The sequence below is a fragment of the Mastigoproctus giganteus genome, chromosome 2 (genome assembly GCF_048544385.1).
Source record: "Mastigoproctus giganteus isolate SK-2022 chromosome 2, ASM4854438v1, whole genome shotgun sequence".
NCBI classification, from domain to species: Eukaryota; Metazoa; Arthropoda; class Arachnida; order Uropygi; family Thelyphonidae; genus Mastigoproctus; species Mastigoproctus giganteus.
This window is the reverse complement of record NC_143576.1, coordinates 226,538,030-226,556,648: the sequence shown is the minus strand read 5'-3', so window position 1 is coordinate 226,556,648 and position 18,619 is coordinate 226,538,030. Positions and strand designations below refer to the sequence as shown.

At 36.6% G+C, this 18,619-nt stretch overlaps 1 protein-coding gene across 1 annotated transcript; it reads right to left on the bottom strand.

The window, feature by feature from the left end:
• Positions 1 to 299: 299 nt before the first annotated feature.
• On the bottom strand, positions 300 to 17,158 carry LOC150090194 (acetoacetyl-CoA synthetase-like). The gene is made up of 17 exons (XM_090390196.1): positions 17,032 to 17,158; positions 14,227 to 14,330; positions 12,654 to 12,771; positions 12,438 to 12,551; positions 12,110 to 12,207; positions 11,838 to 11,952; positions 11,144 to 11,225; positions 8,211 to 8,364; positions 6,731 to 6,811; positions 6,451 to 6,640; positions 6,173 to 6,295; positions 5,972 to 6,085; positions 4,388 to 4,513; positions 2,507 to 2,576; positions 2,205 to 2,263; positions 603 to 805; positions 300 to 437 (listed from the first exon to the last, which is right to left on the bottom strand). The coding sequence occupies exons 1-17, from the start codon at positions 17,156 to 17,158 to the stop codon at positions 300 to 302; spliced, it is 2,016 nt and encodes a 671-aa protein (XP_090246322.1).
• Between the last annotated feature and the right edge of the window lie 1,461 nt (positions 17,159 to 18,619).

The following is an 18,619-nucleotide window of genomic DNA, read 5'->3' as shown; positions in this document are numbered from 1 at the left end:
GCAAACCCCAGCTCATTGGACAACTTTTACAATATCCCCCAGTTGTCAGGATACTGATTTTCGTATCATAATTAGTAACTTTCAAAGATTAGTGAGGCACAAGAGAATTGTGATGGCCTTATTATCTGAGAGATCAATTCCCTTTCATAAGACTTTGAACCTTTTTCTAAATGACCCTATAAAATATGACATCGATCACTAATATTCCATCGTCTCAGATACATCTGTGATAATAAAAATTCATATTTAGTTTTATTACAAAGTTATTTAATAGCTTTGAGAATGGGATGAAAAATCTGTTAATATCCCTGTAATTCGGGAATGTCATAATACAAATCAAGTGCTTCTGGATTATTGATTGCAGTTCTACTGATATTTCTTTCTCCTGCTATGGCCTTTTTCACTGCTATTTCAATCTTTTTTCCAGTCACTGTATACTGAAAAATAACGAAAACAAAACAGAATATTTCAACAGGTCGAAGAATCGATTCATGATTTATCTATCACACAATATGATGTGAAATAAATATTCTTTTAATTAATTTTAATGAGAGTATAATATTTATGAGATTTTGATACGAAGAAGACCTTCAAATACTTACAGGAATATCCTTGATCTGTAAAATAATCGCAGGGGAATGTTTTTTAGTTAGTTCAGTTTCGATTTCATTTCTTATATTATTTACCAAATCTTCGTGGAATATATTGCCTGCAGCCATCTTTAAAAAGAGAATAACCCTTTCGTCCCCATTTTTGCTGTATTGCGAAACACAAACACTATCCTCTACTCCCTTGAATCTTTCGACTGAAAATAAAATAAGAGTATACGAGATGTAATGTAAGATCTTAAAGTGCATGCACAATAATAAAGAATTTTAGCCACTAAACTGATATTGATATCACTTACGTTTTAAGAACAGTTAAAAATTCTCATTATCAGAGTGCTGAAGAGTACTCTACATACACCTGAATGTGTTAATGAAGTGAACAATCATATGTATTTATATAAATATTTAATATCATCATAATATAAAATAAGAATACCATAATATAGTAATAAATTATTCTAAAAACAATATTTTACGTACGTTTTGATACACTCACTAGCCAAAAAATTAGAAACCTTGTAAGTAGCATTTTTTACAAAAAACTATAATGCAACACGTACTTCATGGATCTTCTGTGATTTAAAAAAAAAAAAACAAATAGAAATGCGTGTCTTGGATTGTAGTATGCAGCTAATATTTTTGTAATGCACTTTACTTATTTCCTCCGCAATTTTAATATCAGTTGAAAGATAGATACGTATTTCATGTTTATACTGTGATTAATATAATAAGCAATAATTAATAAGTCACAATTAATGATTTATGTATTTAATAAACTGATAACAAAAAAGAGCTCATTAAAAAAACATCCACTTAATATGCGCGAAACGAGAATATTTCATTTCTGCGCATCTACCCCGTTGCCCATTCATTCTTCCAATCAGAGCATCAGCAACAATATATAGGGGATGGCTCCAGAAATCTTTCTGAAAGAGCAAAATATAAAATTTCATGAAAATCCGTCTACAGGAATTCGAATTATTACAATTCTTCTAATTGAGAATGTATGGGGATACGTTAGGAAGGGCAGTTCAGCTTTCAGTTCTCTACTGACCATTGTACGGCAGCTGACAAATATCCTGATGGAATCCCTCAGATACATAGTGGAATCCATGCCACTACGTGGTCCTCATTGGTAGCACAGTTGGTAGGATCGCTGTCCTCCCCACACCAAGTGAAAAACACCTGAGTTCGAATCAAGTGGATGACTGGTGGAATATTTATGGTCTATTTTACAAGTGGCTGAGTTAGTCGGACTCAGGCGAAGGGAACGTGGTGTTTTCTCCCGAAACTTGGAGCAATTGGCCTGAGTCGCTGATGCTCCTAAAACCCAACAACCACTATTTGTAAAGGTGGTAATTCGAGGAAAAGGTGTCCCTACTAGATAATTGAAAAAGGATTTCTAATTTTTTTTGGACCATGAGTATCTATGATTGGGCTTCAAGTGAATTCCATAATTTTTGAAACGTAAATGATATTAATTAGTATATTTGCATATTAACGAAATGGCATGGCACTGTGCAAAAAATTAATTGAATAATTATGTTCTTCGACTCTTGTAAATATTGTAACGAGATCCAAAGGAGGAATACTTACCAATATGATATATTTCCACGCTTCCAAACCTTCTGCCACCTGGATTCAAAACACCGTCACTAAATAAACAGAAAAATAAATTAATTCACAAACATTCTTAAATGTTTAATTCCATAGATTTGATTTTATAATCTAATGATTCAGCGAATAAAATCAAATCTATTGTGTATTCTAGGAAGCAACAAATCTTGGTTTAATTTAAAGAGTGTGCTAGCAGGCCATCCACAATAAAAAAAAATATTAACATATTTTGAAATTACAGCAAAATGAATTGAAAAAGTTAAGGTACTCCCATATCTTACCTGCGACCAAACATGATGATTCCACGCGTCAACGGATTAATCATTAAAAGATCTCCTTGATGCCAAACACCTAAAAATAATAAAATCTTTTTAAAGACCTGGATGTAAAGACCATGGTCCTAATGTGGTTTATAGATAAATTTTTGCAATATGCACAAATGATAATTGGATGGTAACTGAATTAGACCACAATGTGGGTAGCACAGTTGGTAGAATCACCGTCCTCCCCACACCGGGTGGAAAAGGCCTAAATTCGAGTACTGTCGATGACGTGAGGAATTTTTATGGGTCTTTTTCACAACGTGGCTGAGTTAGTCAGTGTCAGCTGAGTGTAGAATGGTTTTTACTCCCGGAAACGTGGGTTTTTCATCCAGTTAACAGAAAATCGACCACAGAATACACGCAATTTACAGACAGTATAGCAATATGGCCTCAGTCGCTAAACCCAATAACAACATCTAAAAATCTATTAGCTGTCTGGTTTCCCTTGGCAACTCTATCGTTACTATTTGTTTGATTAAGTTCCACGAATACTTAGTGTTGGATTACTAAGTATCAAGAGGTTGAAGTGTCCTAAAGGTTATTTAGACAGTTTTAGATTTATTTTTTTCTTCAAAAAGAAGTCCAACGCGTTTGATTTTTCCAGCAGATGTAGCAGCATCTTTGTTTCTTTGATTTTAGAGAGATTTTCACATGGAACTCAGCTGTTTTTCTCCGGATAATAATGGCATAATCAATAATCCCCTCTTTGGGAACGAAGAAAAGCAACCATTTTCTTCATCCACAAACAGACCCTTAATGGAATATTTTTTGTTATGACGTAGGCAATCTTGGAGGACTAATGCTCGCACACAGACATGACTCTATGTTCAATGGTTGTATGCTATGGTATGAATATTGCCCAGATATTCGCGATATCAGCTAGGTCTGCCAGAGTCATACGCTGATTTTCATGCACTGCAACAGCAATGGTGTTGTGAGTTTGATTGATTACTGCAGATACTTGAATTCCTGGACCATCAACCTTTGTTATTTACTCTTTCTATCCTCGAATGGTTTCGGTCAAGATCAAGCTGCGCTGTAGAGAAACTCAATAGTCTCAGTAGATTTCCTGTAAGAAAGAAGCTTCTATATTGCAAAAAAAAAAAAACCAGTTATACGCATCTTTGAACTACTGCTACTCCAAATATGGGCACCTAGAGATGTATGATGCGCAGTAGACTACTCTGCATTTGTGAGCTCTTTGATAAAGACCATTCCTATACACCAGTAAAGTATAAATGTTAGGAAGACTTTTATTTATTATTTTCAATTTGTGATTAGTCTTTTTCAAACAACCATTGCATATACTGCCCTACCATTGCTATCCGAACCTCTAAATTGACATCTGGTCACGTCTTACCAAGCATCACGTGTCAGATAAAATTATGAATATGCTTATAAGCTCTCGAGGAGACAGTAGTACGATTGTGAATGGCTTACTATTAGTTGTGCAGCTGTCCACAAGCCGGCAATCATCCTCACTAATGCCAGACGAAGTCTAACTTGATAAGGCTCGCCATCTTTGACTGTAGACTAATGGAAACGGTACATGGTCTGGGGTTCGTTCCTGGGCGTGGTGGATTCTACAGAAAGCTACTTGCCGGACTGTATCGTCCCGACAATGAAGTTGGTTGTTTTGGACAAAACCATGAATGCTGAAGTCAGTCTAGACGTCCTGGACAAAGATTTGTTACCAACAATATGGCAGCATGTTGAGGAACGCCCATTCCTATCACTGCTGTACCTGTGTCCGGATATTTATGGTAGGGCAGTGTATTAAATCTGTTATTTCGCTGTACATATTTTAAACAAAAGGAGTACAAAAAAGAAAATACAAACCAGGGAAGTGGCTGAAGTATGTTTCTTTGTATTTATCTTTGTTCGGCTCATTCCAGAAGTTTAGGGGCATCGAGGGAAATGGAGTAACGATCACAAGTTCTCCCTTTTCACCCATCACAGATTTACCTAAACGGGAGATTGATGACCACAATCTTTGAAGCAATCTTGATAGATAAAAATTACTTTATAAAACCAATCACACGCAATATTTAGGATAATATAAAGTGCAGACATGATGAGAAGTATGCAAATAAGGTAGTTAATACGCAGTATATTATATTTCAGGCGCGCATTCGATTTTTTTCTTAAATTAGATATATTTTTAAAAAATTTTCTGTGATTAATAGAAGCGAAAAAGTAAATAAGTAATTATCTTGTTACCAATTAATTACTAAGTAATTAAATAATAATATATGAAAGGATTTTTTTTTTACTTCATTGCACATAAAAACTGAAATGCAACATGTACTTCATGGATCTTCAATGATTTAATAAAATAAACAAATAGCAACGCGTGTCTCAGATCGTAGTATGCAACGTTACAACATTTTTGTAATGTACTTTACTTATTTCCGCCGATATTTTAAAAGATACATGTTTCTACTGTGATTAATATAATAAGAACTAATTAATAAGTAATTATTTATGTATTTAATAAACTGATAACAAAAAATGAGCTCATTAAAAGACAGCTACTTCATATGCGAGAAGGGAGAACGTTTCTGCGCATCCACCACCATTGCCCAGTCATTGTTCAGATCAGCAGCAAACAATATCCAGAGCATCAGCTACAATATACGGGTATATGGATAGTCTATGTAATATGCACGAGGAAGGAAATAATAGCTGCCCAATTTCTATTTTCCCGAGTCTAGTAAAATTTGGGATGCTCCAAAAATCTCTCTGAAAAAGCATAATATAAAATTTCATGAAAATCCGTCTACCAGAAGTCCAGTTATTACATGCGGACGGACGGCCACGTAAAAATAATAATTCACATATGCGCACACTCCTAGTGGTATACTCATACCACTACGAGTGTGCATGTACACAAATGATACATTTTAAGTGAATTTATGATTCCCAAGGTCAGGTTGTATCAACTGGATTGAGTCCAATTGCATTAAGCAAAAAATTCAATGACATTCATTCCTTCCGCATTGTTAAGACTAATGGACAAGGTTTGCCTTCCTTCGGGCATTTCTCTCTTCTACAGTATAAACAGAAGAAAAGAATTCAGCAATTATCTTTACATTTACTTTATATACTCGTCTACACCTTTATTTCTCTCTCTCTCTCTCTTTATGAGTTAAGCTAGCGAATCTGGCGCCTTATTCTAAATTGCATCTGAATTATGTTTTAACTCTTTTCTCTGAGCTTAAAAAAAGCAAATTGCAGTAACCTTTCACTCCAGAGAGAACAGTTTGAGTTAAGTCCATCGAACTGCATTATGAAGGAACTGCATTATGAAGAATTATTTTTAAATAATATCGGACTTAATGTAATACTAGAATATTGCTGGTCTGCACTTTATGGTTAGCTAGTTTTTAATTATAGAATCACAAACCATAATGTCCAACTTACCAGAATCATTAAAACATTGCATATCTATTCCAAGATCAGGAGACTGGATTTCTCCAAAGTGGACAGGAAGGATGGTGTTTGCAAAACAGTAGCAGCCAATAGCATCGGTGCATCCTGAAATCAGAAACATTTTGTTTCTTATTTGAAGAAGAAGAAGAATGGTCTATTGTTATTATCGTCATCGAAGAGTCTTCTACCTACCCATTATAGAAACAAAGTAAACGTCAGGTTTGACATCTCGATAAACGTAACTCCAGTTGTTTGGTTTCACGCAAGATGCTCCTGAGAAAATTTTCTTTAGCGTGGAGAGACTGTGGGTTTCCCCTGAAGTTGGAAGAGTCAGTAAAAAAATAAAATTTTCTCACAGAAGACCAAGACCAATTAGCAACATATACCTTCATTAGTTGTATTTAAAAGATATCTGTATATTCATGGAAGATTTCGATTCAATTCTAAAATTTGGTGTTATTTGATCTTACTTGGTTTTATTCCTTCACTTTCTAGTTTATCAAGGAACCAAGGATATATCAGTAAGTCGGTGCCCCCAATTTCATCGATTATGTCGAAAACTTTTGCAGCGTGTGAGGCGAATGGACTTCCATCGAAGAAGAGGGTACTCGCTCCTGCGATAAGGGTTGTAACCTGGTACATCCACGACACCCATCCCACCTAGGATATAACAATCAGCTGTTAATGGATATTTTAGCGAATGGATATTTTAGCGATTGGAGAGTGAACTGAATCCAGAAAAAGACTTACTGTTGTAAATAGTACAAAAGTAGCATCTCGAGTAGTATTTGACTGAATGAGTCTTTCTTTTGAATGCATTAAAAGGACCCCCTAAAATAGAATATAACAAATATTGAGAAATATTTCATCATGCATAGAAATAAAAGCTATTTTCAAGTTTCAAAAGTCACAAAGAAATCTTCAGTGCCCACTTTATTATGTCCACCCACCAAATATCGCATGGGATCCTTTCTGCCTTGACTCTCAAAAAAAAATGCAGCAGACCTTTGGTTTTCCCCACTAACATTTAGATAATACACGGGTCCATGGCCTTACTGTTTGTCTTCATACCTTCATCCCGCCATCAGAATGATGCAATTAGAAGCGGGAGTCGTTGGATTTTCCAGTCTATGGTGTGCAGAGAACAAAGATGTGCGGAAACATTGCACGTTGTATGCATGGATGTCTGGAGCTGTATCCTTGAAAGAACTGGGTTGTTATTTCCCTCCTACTGCACATCTGTTGGTTTATATATAACACTGGTAATCCATCCCTCTGTCCGGATATCAACTACTAGTTTTTGGCCACAGTTTGTTGTATTTTGGCCTGTATGCCAAAATACTGGCATCGGTCCTCCGGGTACCCAGAAACATTTCACAATCAAAGATCGTGAGGTTACGCTGTTTGTCCATCGTATCGTCTACAATGGTTTCTCCCTGCAACCTTGTGGTGTATTGTGTAGCAATAAACTGGGCACTGACAACCTCGGCCATGTCTGAGGTCTAAGAGCCCCCGACCTTTTATCTTATTTATTAACATTCCCACCCACGCAGAAGGTGCACTCATCGCTGAAAGGATACATTAAGAGTATGGTTGTCTACCGCTGTATGTGTCATGTCAAGGTCTGCACTACCGTGATAAATTGATATGTGCACACTATGGACAAATTCCCTACAGTTAAGGCGTTTTCCTTATTAACGCTTGGTCTACCATTCTTCTTCGCGTGACTCAAACACAGAAGGTCGCAATACAAAATTTGTGTCACTCAAGCATGGATCAAGCTTATTTGGTGGGAGGATCCTTACACAATATGTGCTAAATTTAAGTAGTACACTTAGTTTCTTCAAATCAAAACGCACTCTGATTTCTCTCCTTATCTACAATGTCGCAATTTTAATTTTCACCACGTTTCTGTTGTAGAATGGTGAATCTGGAACGTGAAGGAAATAAACTTCATGTTTCGGATGTTGCAGTGTCTTGTAATTGAACATTTTGAAGTATTCATGTCAAAAGCGCAACGAGTTTTGTCTTTAACAGAAAAAGTTTTAAATTAAATGACCTACACCTTTAATTATCTTAAAAATAAGTTGGTTTTGAATCTTAAAACGTTCAGGTGAGTTTTGAAACATTCCACGTACATAACAATGAAAATAAATAAAAAATGCAAGTAAGAAAATACAAAGTTTGAAGAGTTAATAGCGTATATTGACAATAAATATACTGTACATACTCCTGCAGAATGAACTATGGCCTTGGGATGACCAGTTGTTCCAGAGGTGAAAAATACGAAAGCAGGATGATTGAACGGAAGCTGCTCAAACTGTAGTTGAGGGACGCTGCCATCTGGCTCCATTCCACAGTCCAGGAACTCTGATAAAAAGCAGCTAGATTTGAAAAGGAAAAACTTGAAGATTACTAATGAACGAATACACTATGCGAGAAATGTTTGAGAAAAGATCGCTGCAAATATTAATTCTCAGTGTTCAGAGAATTTTTAAGAATTTTCATTTTGATTTATAATTCTTTTTAACTCAGTTACTCAGTTCAGTGTCGTGGTCTGTCGCAATAATCATTGCCAGCCCAGATAATTCTATAGACTCTACCTCTTATAGATTCTCTTACTTATCCCTGCATGTCCGAAAGAGTAAAAGGAGCGCTAATAGCTCAGGTTCTCACTAAGGGGCCTAACTGTATCAAAAACTTGAAGTGGGAAAGCCAATAGCAGGCAGTTACCACAATACCATAAAATGGATTGTATCTGAAGACACCTATGTAGTTAAAGGGATTCAATTTCAAGAGAGAGAGAGACTACAGTCGAATGATAGACTTCTTGGGCTCCGTTAACTGGAGTGATTACTGTATGGTGTCAGATCCAAATATGCTATGGTAAATGTTCACGGGATTTATCCTCAAATCTATCCACAAATGTATTCATACTAGAAGTAAATTCCATAAACGTAAAATGTCAAAATAGACAGATGAGGTTAAGAGTTTTACTGAACAAAATAAACTTGCGTGCGACAGTTACAAACAGTCACGTGATTCCAATTTGTATGAAAGTTATAAGAGAATGTGTAACAAAGCCATGATTGGATAAGACGGGCTAAAGCTGATTGTCAGAAAGCACTAGCAAAGAGTGAACTAAGAAAGAGGACAAGGAATTCTTCACATATGTGAATACGAGAGAGAAGAGAATGTATCCAATAGGTCCCCTTAATTGGTTCCAGTGAAAGATCCATAGAAAGCCCAGCAGAAATGGAAGATGAGTTGAACAGACACTACCCATTGATATTTACAGTCTAAAACAAGCTGGAAACTCTGGAGAAGATGGAGGATATATGGAGATTATACCGCTGTAAAATAAGAGATATAGTGATTTAAGACAAGCGATTGTTAGAAAAGCTACTGAGATTAAAGGCAGGAAAGGCTCCAGAGGAAGATGGTATATAATTGAATTGAATAATTGGAATTGCTATTTAGAGCATCATTGGATTCTGAGAAGATTCCCTTAGACTGGAGAAGTGCTAATATCTCCCCAATCCACAAAGGTGATGCTAAAGAGGGGATAAGTTATAGGTCAGTCAGTTTGACTTCTGTAGTAGGAAGGTAATGGAATCTATGGTTAAGGCCGCTATTAGGGACTATCTCGACAAGGGTGGTATATCCATGCTTTGGTATTGAATAGAACCCAGCATGGATTCGTTAAGGGAAGTCATGCATGCCTGACTAATGTGGTAAATATCTATGATGTTGTCAGCAAACAGTTGGATGCAGGTAACAATTTTGATATTATGTATATGTAGACTTCAGTAAATCTTTAGTTGCGACGCTGAATCGTAGGTAGAAGATAAGAGACAGAGGGTTGTCATAAATGGTCAGGGTGGATCAGTGCCATAAGCGAGTCCTTCGGGGATCAGCGCTGGGCCTCCTCCAATTTCACATTTTCGTAAATGATCGCGAAAGTATCCCTTTGAAAGCTATCAGGTCGTCGATGATTTGAAGGTGGTTAATAATTCTAGTCAGGCCATGTTGCTCCAAAAAATGTGGATCGATTGCATCTATGGTCCGAGAAATAGCAAGTCTTATGCTTCTAAACATAACGTTGTGTATAATGGGAACAGAAATTCTGTAGTGACATAGGAGCTAGGGTAGAAGAGAAAAAAAATTGTTTCAAGACGAAAACGACTAGTGTTACTGTTCGAACTAACATGAAAATTGTCCATATATTGTTAAAAAAAGGAGTTAGGATGGTATTTTGTCCATCATTTATAGGACCTTTGCTGTTAGGGAGAAGGACGTCATTATTCTGCTTTGCAAGGCGATGGCTAGACTGCATCTGGAATCTGTATTCAGGTCTGTAGACTGCACCTAAAAAAACATTGAACTTCTGGATAGGGTCCAGAGAAGGGCAACCATATTGGTGATGAGTGCAAAGCTGTGCATATAAGAAGAGCGGTTGAGAAGCTGTAGATTGAAAATTTTGACGTCCAGATATCTGAAGAGAGAGATCTGATTGATGTGTATAAGGCACTGAAGGGATTGGGTAAAATTAACGTGGAAAGTCTGTTCTCCCTTGTATGTGAGACTAGAACCAGGACACAAATATAAATTCTCACTGCCTAGCAGATGATTGGGTTTCTTGACGTTCTACTATGGACAGTGTGGTGTCTAACACTGAAAAAAGTTGCCAGTGTGGTGGAGGCACTGAGTCTGACTTTACCATTGATAAAGGAGGCGATGGCCTTTAAAATCTAGGGTTGTTTTTATCGCTTTTAATTTCGCATATTTTAATTTCATCTATCTTAATTTTACCTATCATTTTATCATTTTTAACTTTACAGTCAGCGCATTTTATTTATTTTTTACAAGAAATTTTATCTTAATAAAGTTTCAGTCATAGACAGTTGCAGTTATTATGAGACTGTTGAGACATCACATGACCTTCTGCTCATCAAGTGACATTTCTCTGTAATGTACCTTCGACTTTACCGAAAACGAGATAGTAAGGGTGGAAGGGAGGACAGTGCCGATTTATGGCACGGGCTAAACATCCCATTTGAATTTATCCTTTTTTTTTGTTTTTCATGTTTTCCATTAGGGTATTCTGAACTGACGAAATTTTATTACAAAGCATAAAAATTAAGTTTAAAAATTGTTCATTACCTGTTAGGAATATGAGAAATGTCTCTCTCTATTGAACATTCATTGTAAGGGACTATAATCACCTTCTCTAAACTTGACAAATCTGAAATTGAATTCATTTTGAAAAGCGCTGTTTATAAGAAATGCTCCTACTGCAATTAATAATATTTTCAAAAATTGAAATATCATAACAAATATAAAATAAAACGTGATTATTTTAAATGTAACCCATGAAAATGCGAATAACTTCAAGTAAAATACTGCTAGTGACAAAATTTACAATAATTAAAAATCTCTATTTTGTCTGATTGCTTCCAATTTTCCATAAAAATCTTTCAGTCACTGATTGCACTGCGCATGAACAGAATAAAGAATCTTACTTGTAAATTGCATGTCTCTAGTACTCTTTTACTCAAAGTTATTCGCATTTTCATGGTTTCTCGTTTAAAATGATTATCCTCTACTATCTAGACTGAAAGAATATTACAAGAATTATCAGATGCATCCTATTAGCAAATAGGTGAAGGGTTGAACATTTTAAATTGTATATGGAATTACAAGGACTGCCTTAGAAGTTCAGTTACACTCCTTCATTGTCAGCAGCCTGTAAAGCGTGATTCGAGTAAAATAAAAAGTTCATTTACTAGTTAAAACAAAAAAAGTGCATCTGCAGTATTAGTGGTTATTGAGGTAGAAGCTGAGAACATGTTCTTACCAGTTGCAAGAACATTTAACCTTGGCAGAAAGTCATCATACTTTCCTGTATTTACAGAACAATCCACTGTAAAGAGGATTTTGGGATTGATTATGCGAAGTCTCTGCTCTACTCCCTGGAAAAGACGAATAAGGTGTTTTAATAGAACTAAAATGTTCAGAAACTCATAATTATGTTCAATTAAGTCTCAATCCGTGCATTAAGTAATATTCCGTTATAATTTTAATAGTTAATCGTTAAGGAAGAATTAGGGAACAAAATAAATAACTTACAGTCACGCCAAATTCTATGGACACCGAACTCCACACTGCACCAATGCTAATGGCTGCTAACATTGCATAGGCTGCTTCTGGGATGTTAGGTATGTAGCCTATAATAAATAAGTTAATTAATGTACCCAGTGCATTAAATTTGGAGCGTTTACAAATTAATAAGTCATGATTTATATTAAAAAAAAAAACGAGCAAAAAGCAACAACTTTTATGCGCCAACCGAGAACATTTCGTTTGTGCGCATCCGCCACATTGTCTGTTCAATTGGCAGAAAGGAATAACAATTAAAAAAAATTGTCAAGATTTTAAAACCAGGGTTAAAACTCACCAGCGACAAGATCCCCTTTTTGGACCCCAGATTTCTTCATGGCTGCAGCAAACAGAGCAACTTTGACATGGATTTGGGCGTATGTGACCCTCTCAAACTTGGGTTTTATTTCCCCTAAAGAAAATACGACGAATTTTGAAGTAAGAATACTTCCTTAATTAAGGAGCTGCCAAATACTAGAATATCTAAACTATATATTTTGCAAATTACTTTTACCTCCCGCATAAAAAGCAATTCGATCGTCATTATATCGAAGTAGATTTTCGGCGAGGTTCAATCGGGCTCCGTGAAACCACTCTGGAATATCTTCGAATGCAGTTTCTTTGTCCACCACCTAATAAATAATGAATATTGCAGAATGTTGGATTAGGAATTTTTCGATTGAATCCCACAGTCTTACGGACTTATCATTATGAAATACTCTCAGAACTTGTACTGGTCATTATCAGTGGTTCCCAACCTTTTTTTGAGTGGAACTCTTGAGGATCCAGGAGCTATTTTCAAAGGTAAATGGCCTGTTTCCTTTTCTTTTAATTATCGTTATTCGATGAAAGTTGGGGCTTCGATGGTGAAAAATCGGAAAACGAATTTATTTTCACTTATCAATAACGGTAACTTAATAATGATAGAAGGAATCTTAAGAAAACAAGTGCGTGGAGTTAAAATAATAAATGATGTCTATGGTGGTAGAAAGGTTGCAAACCACTAATCTGTATACAGGGTAAGTCAAAGGTGGTTTCACAGATTTGATACCGTTTTAACTTTTTATTGTGTTTTCAGAGAAGAAACATTGTACTGGGGGAAAATTAGTACAAACCCAAAGTTGCAGTGGAAGAAAGTGCTACAATATTTTTATATGATTTCCAGCAGTTGTGTGGCACACATCCAGTGGAATCAACCTCTTGTCAGACGCGCTGTAACATGACTGATGTAAGAGTGTCAGTTCCCAATGATCCTCCTTTCCAAGTCGTTCACATCAGTTGGCAATGAGAGTGGTTGTTGTATATCTGGTCTTAAAGTAATCCTACAAAAAGAAGTCCAATGATGTGAGTCCCAGTGAGAGAGCTGGCCACAGAATTGGACGTTGCACCCTATCCATCGACTTGGAGAATGGAGATCCAAAACAAGCTAGGCCATCCTGAGTAATTTACGAGATCAGATAATTCTCCAGCATGGTTCGTATGCAAGACCGGTAAACAAGTCGACCTTACACATTTCTGCACCTTGCAGCACAAAATTTGGGACTCTCTCGGATGTGCTACAAAAACCATGTTAGGTTTTTTCACTTCCCTACACTCTATTTTATTATTTTCGCCTTGTCTGTGGCATGGAACATAGTTTGGTCCTAAAATCAAAACTTTCAATAGTCCTTCATTTTCTGTTATCTTCATAAACGTGCCCTCATAGAATGACTTCCTTGGGACCTTGCTGCCTGCTGGGATGGCTTGTTACCAACAACCTCAAGCCATAACAGTTGGCTTGTTATGGCTTGAGGAGATCTAATGTCTGCTTGGTGCACTTTTGTATAACCTAAGAAATTTTTCCCGAGCACGTCTCTATTTCTGTTTATATTACAGAGGCGCTGCACGTGGCTATCTCAGCAATAAATAGCAAGTGAGCTGTGAAAACTGCGACTTCAACTCTTTATTTTTGTCACTGTCAGCAAGTGTTGACCTTGGTGATAAACATTTGTAAACTTTAAAATTTTTGAACCTACATTTGATTTACTTTGTATATACACAATATATACTATGTCGTAAATATTAGCATGAGAAATATCTTGACATACCTGTTGATATGGCTGCGAAAAGATTACTCCAGTGAATTTCCAAACAGACTCCCAGAAATCCGGATAATTTTCTGCTGACCATTTATGAAGATCCCAGTAATCAACTGCAGACGAGGAAAGGATCATTTTTAATATTAATGGAGTTGGCAGAAATTTGAAATTCTGTTGTGCTAAGTTTTGTTTAAAATGACATTCGGTATTGGCAGAAAAATGACAGAAGATTTTAGATAAAGAGGGTCTATTTGGAGAAGTGGCAGAGTTGGTGTGATTGATACTTAAAAACCTCAAATAAAGAGCTTATAAAAATTTATTCTTATTCAAACCTTGTACATGTAAAAATACTAACTTGACTGCATCAACAACACCGCTTGTGTAGTAATAGACTAGCCTGTGACTCAGGTGAAGGCTCGAAGTCGGGAATGGCTGATAGAAGACTGTAGTTCGCAAAGATTACAGACCAGTCAGTGATGTTTGCGAACGTCTTTGAGTGTCACCGAGGATGAATGGATTGGAGTCGAGATTTTTCCGATTTCGAAAGTGGAATGATTGTGCAGACCGTGACTGGCTGGACAGAAGTCGGACAATCAGCCAAAGGTCACACGTGGGACAATCATGTGTAGTCAACTCCCGTGGCGAGCGTCGAGTGTCTCGTCTCGTACCACAGCACTGACTCAGTACAGTGGTCCAACTAACCACTCAGTACAATGTACGAATAGCAAGGCCAACATCCACATGGACTATGCGCCGGACATTAACTCGTACACATATGGAGGTCGATGGCCGTCACGGGTACCTACCCATGGACAATGAAAGACGCAAGAAACTGCACCTTTCATTGCCACGTCAGCATCAACAGTGGACCTTCGACATGTGGATATCTGTTGAATCCCATGAATCCCATTCCCATCTTTATCATGCTGATGGGCGTATTCTCATGGAACCTGGATGCACTGTTAATGTTCGGCAGGATGGAGCGGGTTGTGTTTGATTTGGGCGAATTGTTTTCGTGGTATGCCCTGGATCCTTTGCTCACCATTATTCAACAGATTTATGCGGACGCTTTCCTTTATTTGGGCGCCGACCAAGTACACACTTTCAGTATGACAGTGTATTCAGATAACTCTGGCGTCTATCAAGAAGACATGACGTGCCTTGCCACAATGCCCGCATTGCTAACTGGTTTCAGGACTGTGAAAATGACTTCTCCATCAACCCATGCCTCACTCGATCTCAACCCAACTGAGCATGTTTGGGGCCTACTTGAAAAGGGCACTCGATGCTACGACCTGATAATGTTGGAGCATTTTGCTGGATCCATTGTGCAAAGCATGCATAGTACATCCTGCAACAACTTGTGCAGTCCCTGGCGTGTACGGGCTATATTACGGAAAAAGGCGGCCCTACAAGCATTATGGCCAGCTTTATGAGCCCAAATACATGTAGCAGAAGCTGATTTGAGTTGGCTGAGGCATAGAAGATGGTGTTCGTTTCATATGTGTTTTATTGGAGGTAGTCGAATGAAATTTCTGGCCAGGGAAGAATGGCAATATCCCGAAGACACAGCCAGGATATTTGTGGATATGCGGAACAAATTTCATGGGTGGGACTCAAAATCATATACAATATAGTTAGGATCTTTCTCGATATCATTATCATATCCTTAAATAATGGTCCGAAAACAGCGTTTCCACGGACGATGACGTGAAGAGTGAAGACTACAGTAATTGCAAAAGTGGACATGCAAGATGACACGTTCAACAGAATTACCTCAACAGTTCAACAGAACTGATCACTTTTTTGTTGTAGGGTTTTAGGAGTATCAGCAAAAAAGGCCATGTTGTGTCGTATATACTGTGTATAAATTGCGTGTGTTCTATGGTCGATTTTCTGTTTGCTAGACAAAAACCCCCGGTTTCCGGGAGGAAAAACCATGCTACTTTCGCATAAGACGACCTAACTCAACCACGTTGTGAGAAAGACCCATAAAAATTCCGACAAGGTTTCAGGAGCATTGCCGGAACCCATCCTCAAGATTCCAGCAAGGCTCCTGAAATATTACTTTAATATATAGGGATTAGTGTTTAGCTAAATAAACTATCTTAATATTCAAGTGGTATAAGAGGGGTCATTACAGACAACTAGATTTTATCAATTACTTCTCTTTTTCTTAACAGCAAAAGCTTAAAGATGGGCAAGGAGATATGCAAGGACATTATGACCCAGTATCTATAGTTTATGTAATTCTAACCAGTAAATTACTTGGATCATTGCTTTTGCCTTTCAGACTTGATTTGTCTGGTACAGACGCGCAGAAATTATCTAGATTAGTATTTAATGCTACAAATGATAACAAACACTCATCCATTGTCCTCAATTTCAGAATCGGGTTGAAATCGTGGAAGAAAGTGGATGTATATAAAATTTATTTGACTTATTATTTCATTTTTAGTATAGAACAATATTTTTAGTATATGGAGTGTAGATACAGATTCAACATATCAAATATTTAAAAATCTGACCATAGTATATTAATTATAATAACTATCGATATATTTAGAAATCCAGCAATGGATAATGTATTCTTTCAGTAAAGAACAAGAAAACAAATTCACATCTCAGAAGCTATAAAAATTCGTTGGGAAAAGTACAGCATTTGAACCAACTCTGTGGTAATGTGAGCAATAATCGAGACCGCTACCACCAATATTCCAACACTCATGTTTATAGATTTATGAACTCTAACAAAGCACTAACACAATAATTTTAATTAAATACACCATTAAACGTACTCACAAAAATATTTACCTAAAGACAACGTGTATTCTTCATTAACTTTCTTCTTGAACTTGTCTAAACATGTATCCGTTGATGTGGGAGTCCACACAATTGGCGGAATTCCACTTGCTTCTAAACCAAGCATATTTTCTTCCATTCTATAACCGAATTTACAGATTCGTTGGTTTTTGTTAAAGATTATGATGACGTCACCAATACGTAGAAAACTATTAACTTTGATGATATGTTATGCACTGAAGACAACCAATGCTTTCCGTGGTACTCAGAATACTTATATTCTTCTTTTTACTTAATGACAAGACTCCTGAAAGCTCTATCAACAAAGCATTAAAGCAAATGATTTAGCAACGTAAGAAAAGAGGGGTTAATTATATCTGGTTGACCTTGCGAATTGTAACCCCTCCTTAATAGCACCCTTAATAATACGGCCTACAGCTGAAAGCGTTCCTACCATCTGAACACGTTAATTCTTTATTTGAAGTTTGTGTTCCTGTTTGAAAGAAAAAAAAATAAATATAGGACAAGCTAGGGGGCATCGTTGTACTCTAGGCAAATGTTTAATCACATGACAGTTCGCGTGTCAGTCTCAGCTGGAAGAATGCACACTTGTGTGAAAGAAAATGTTGATTAAGTAATTCCCAAAAAAGATTTAAATTATGCGAACAAATTTCAGAAATAGGAAATGTTCACAGTTAACTTAACGTGAATATGTGGTCAAAGTTCATTTTGTGCTTAATCCAATGGTATCCAATGGTATTTGATCTTATTTGATTAAGATCAAATGAGGTTTCTCAGATAACGTGAGGTTAAGACGAGGTGGGTTGTCGATGTGTGGTCTAAAGGCCACATGATAAGTCAGCTGAGAGACAGTGTAGCTCCAAATACTTTGTAAACAACCTACAAGAATACAGTAGGAGGTAATGCTTCAGTTCTATTCCTTTTTAGATAAAAGAAAAACAAAGAGCAAAAAGATTTATAGGTGTCCCGCGTTAATCGCGAGGTTAACTAACCTTTAACTTTTTTATGCATTATTTTTATAGCTATTTATTAAATATAATTTTCTTTTATTAAATATAATTTTATATGCAGGGTGTTCCTGTACAGCAGAATATATATTTTCGATTTTACAAATGTATATCAGTTATTATAAACAGGTGTGTTATGCACAAAGACAACTAAGGCTATGAGGCATCAGTTTAGTCAACATAGTTTTGTGTATTTACTGGACGAAAAACTAGATTTTCCGGGAGAAAAAACCATGCAACCCCTTCCTTCCTTAGACTTACTAATTAAACCACGTTTTAAAGAAAAGTCCATAAAATTTTTTCGCATCGTTGAGGGGATTCCGCCCGTGTGGGAGATCGATGATTATATCCCATGTGCTACTCACGAGGCTGATCATGCAGATGAACAAAGATTCCCACCCCTGGTTTTAGGCAGTTCTTGTTAGCAAAAATAGCGTGGGCAGTGACACACCAGACGCGTTGTGTATTATAGTATATACATACACACACACTGGCAAAAAAAAAAAAAATAGGGACCTTTGTATTAAAACAGTCACAGACAGAAGAAATGCGAATAGATGCAAAGAAATCTG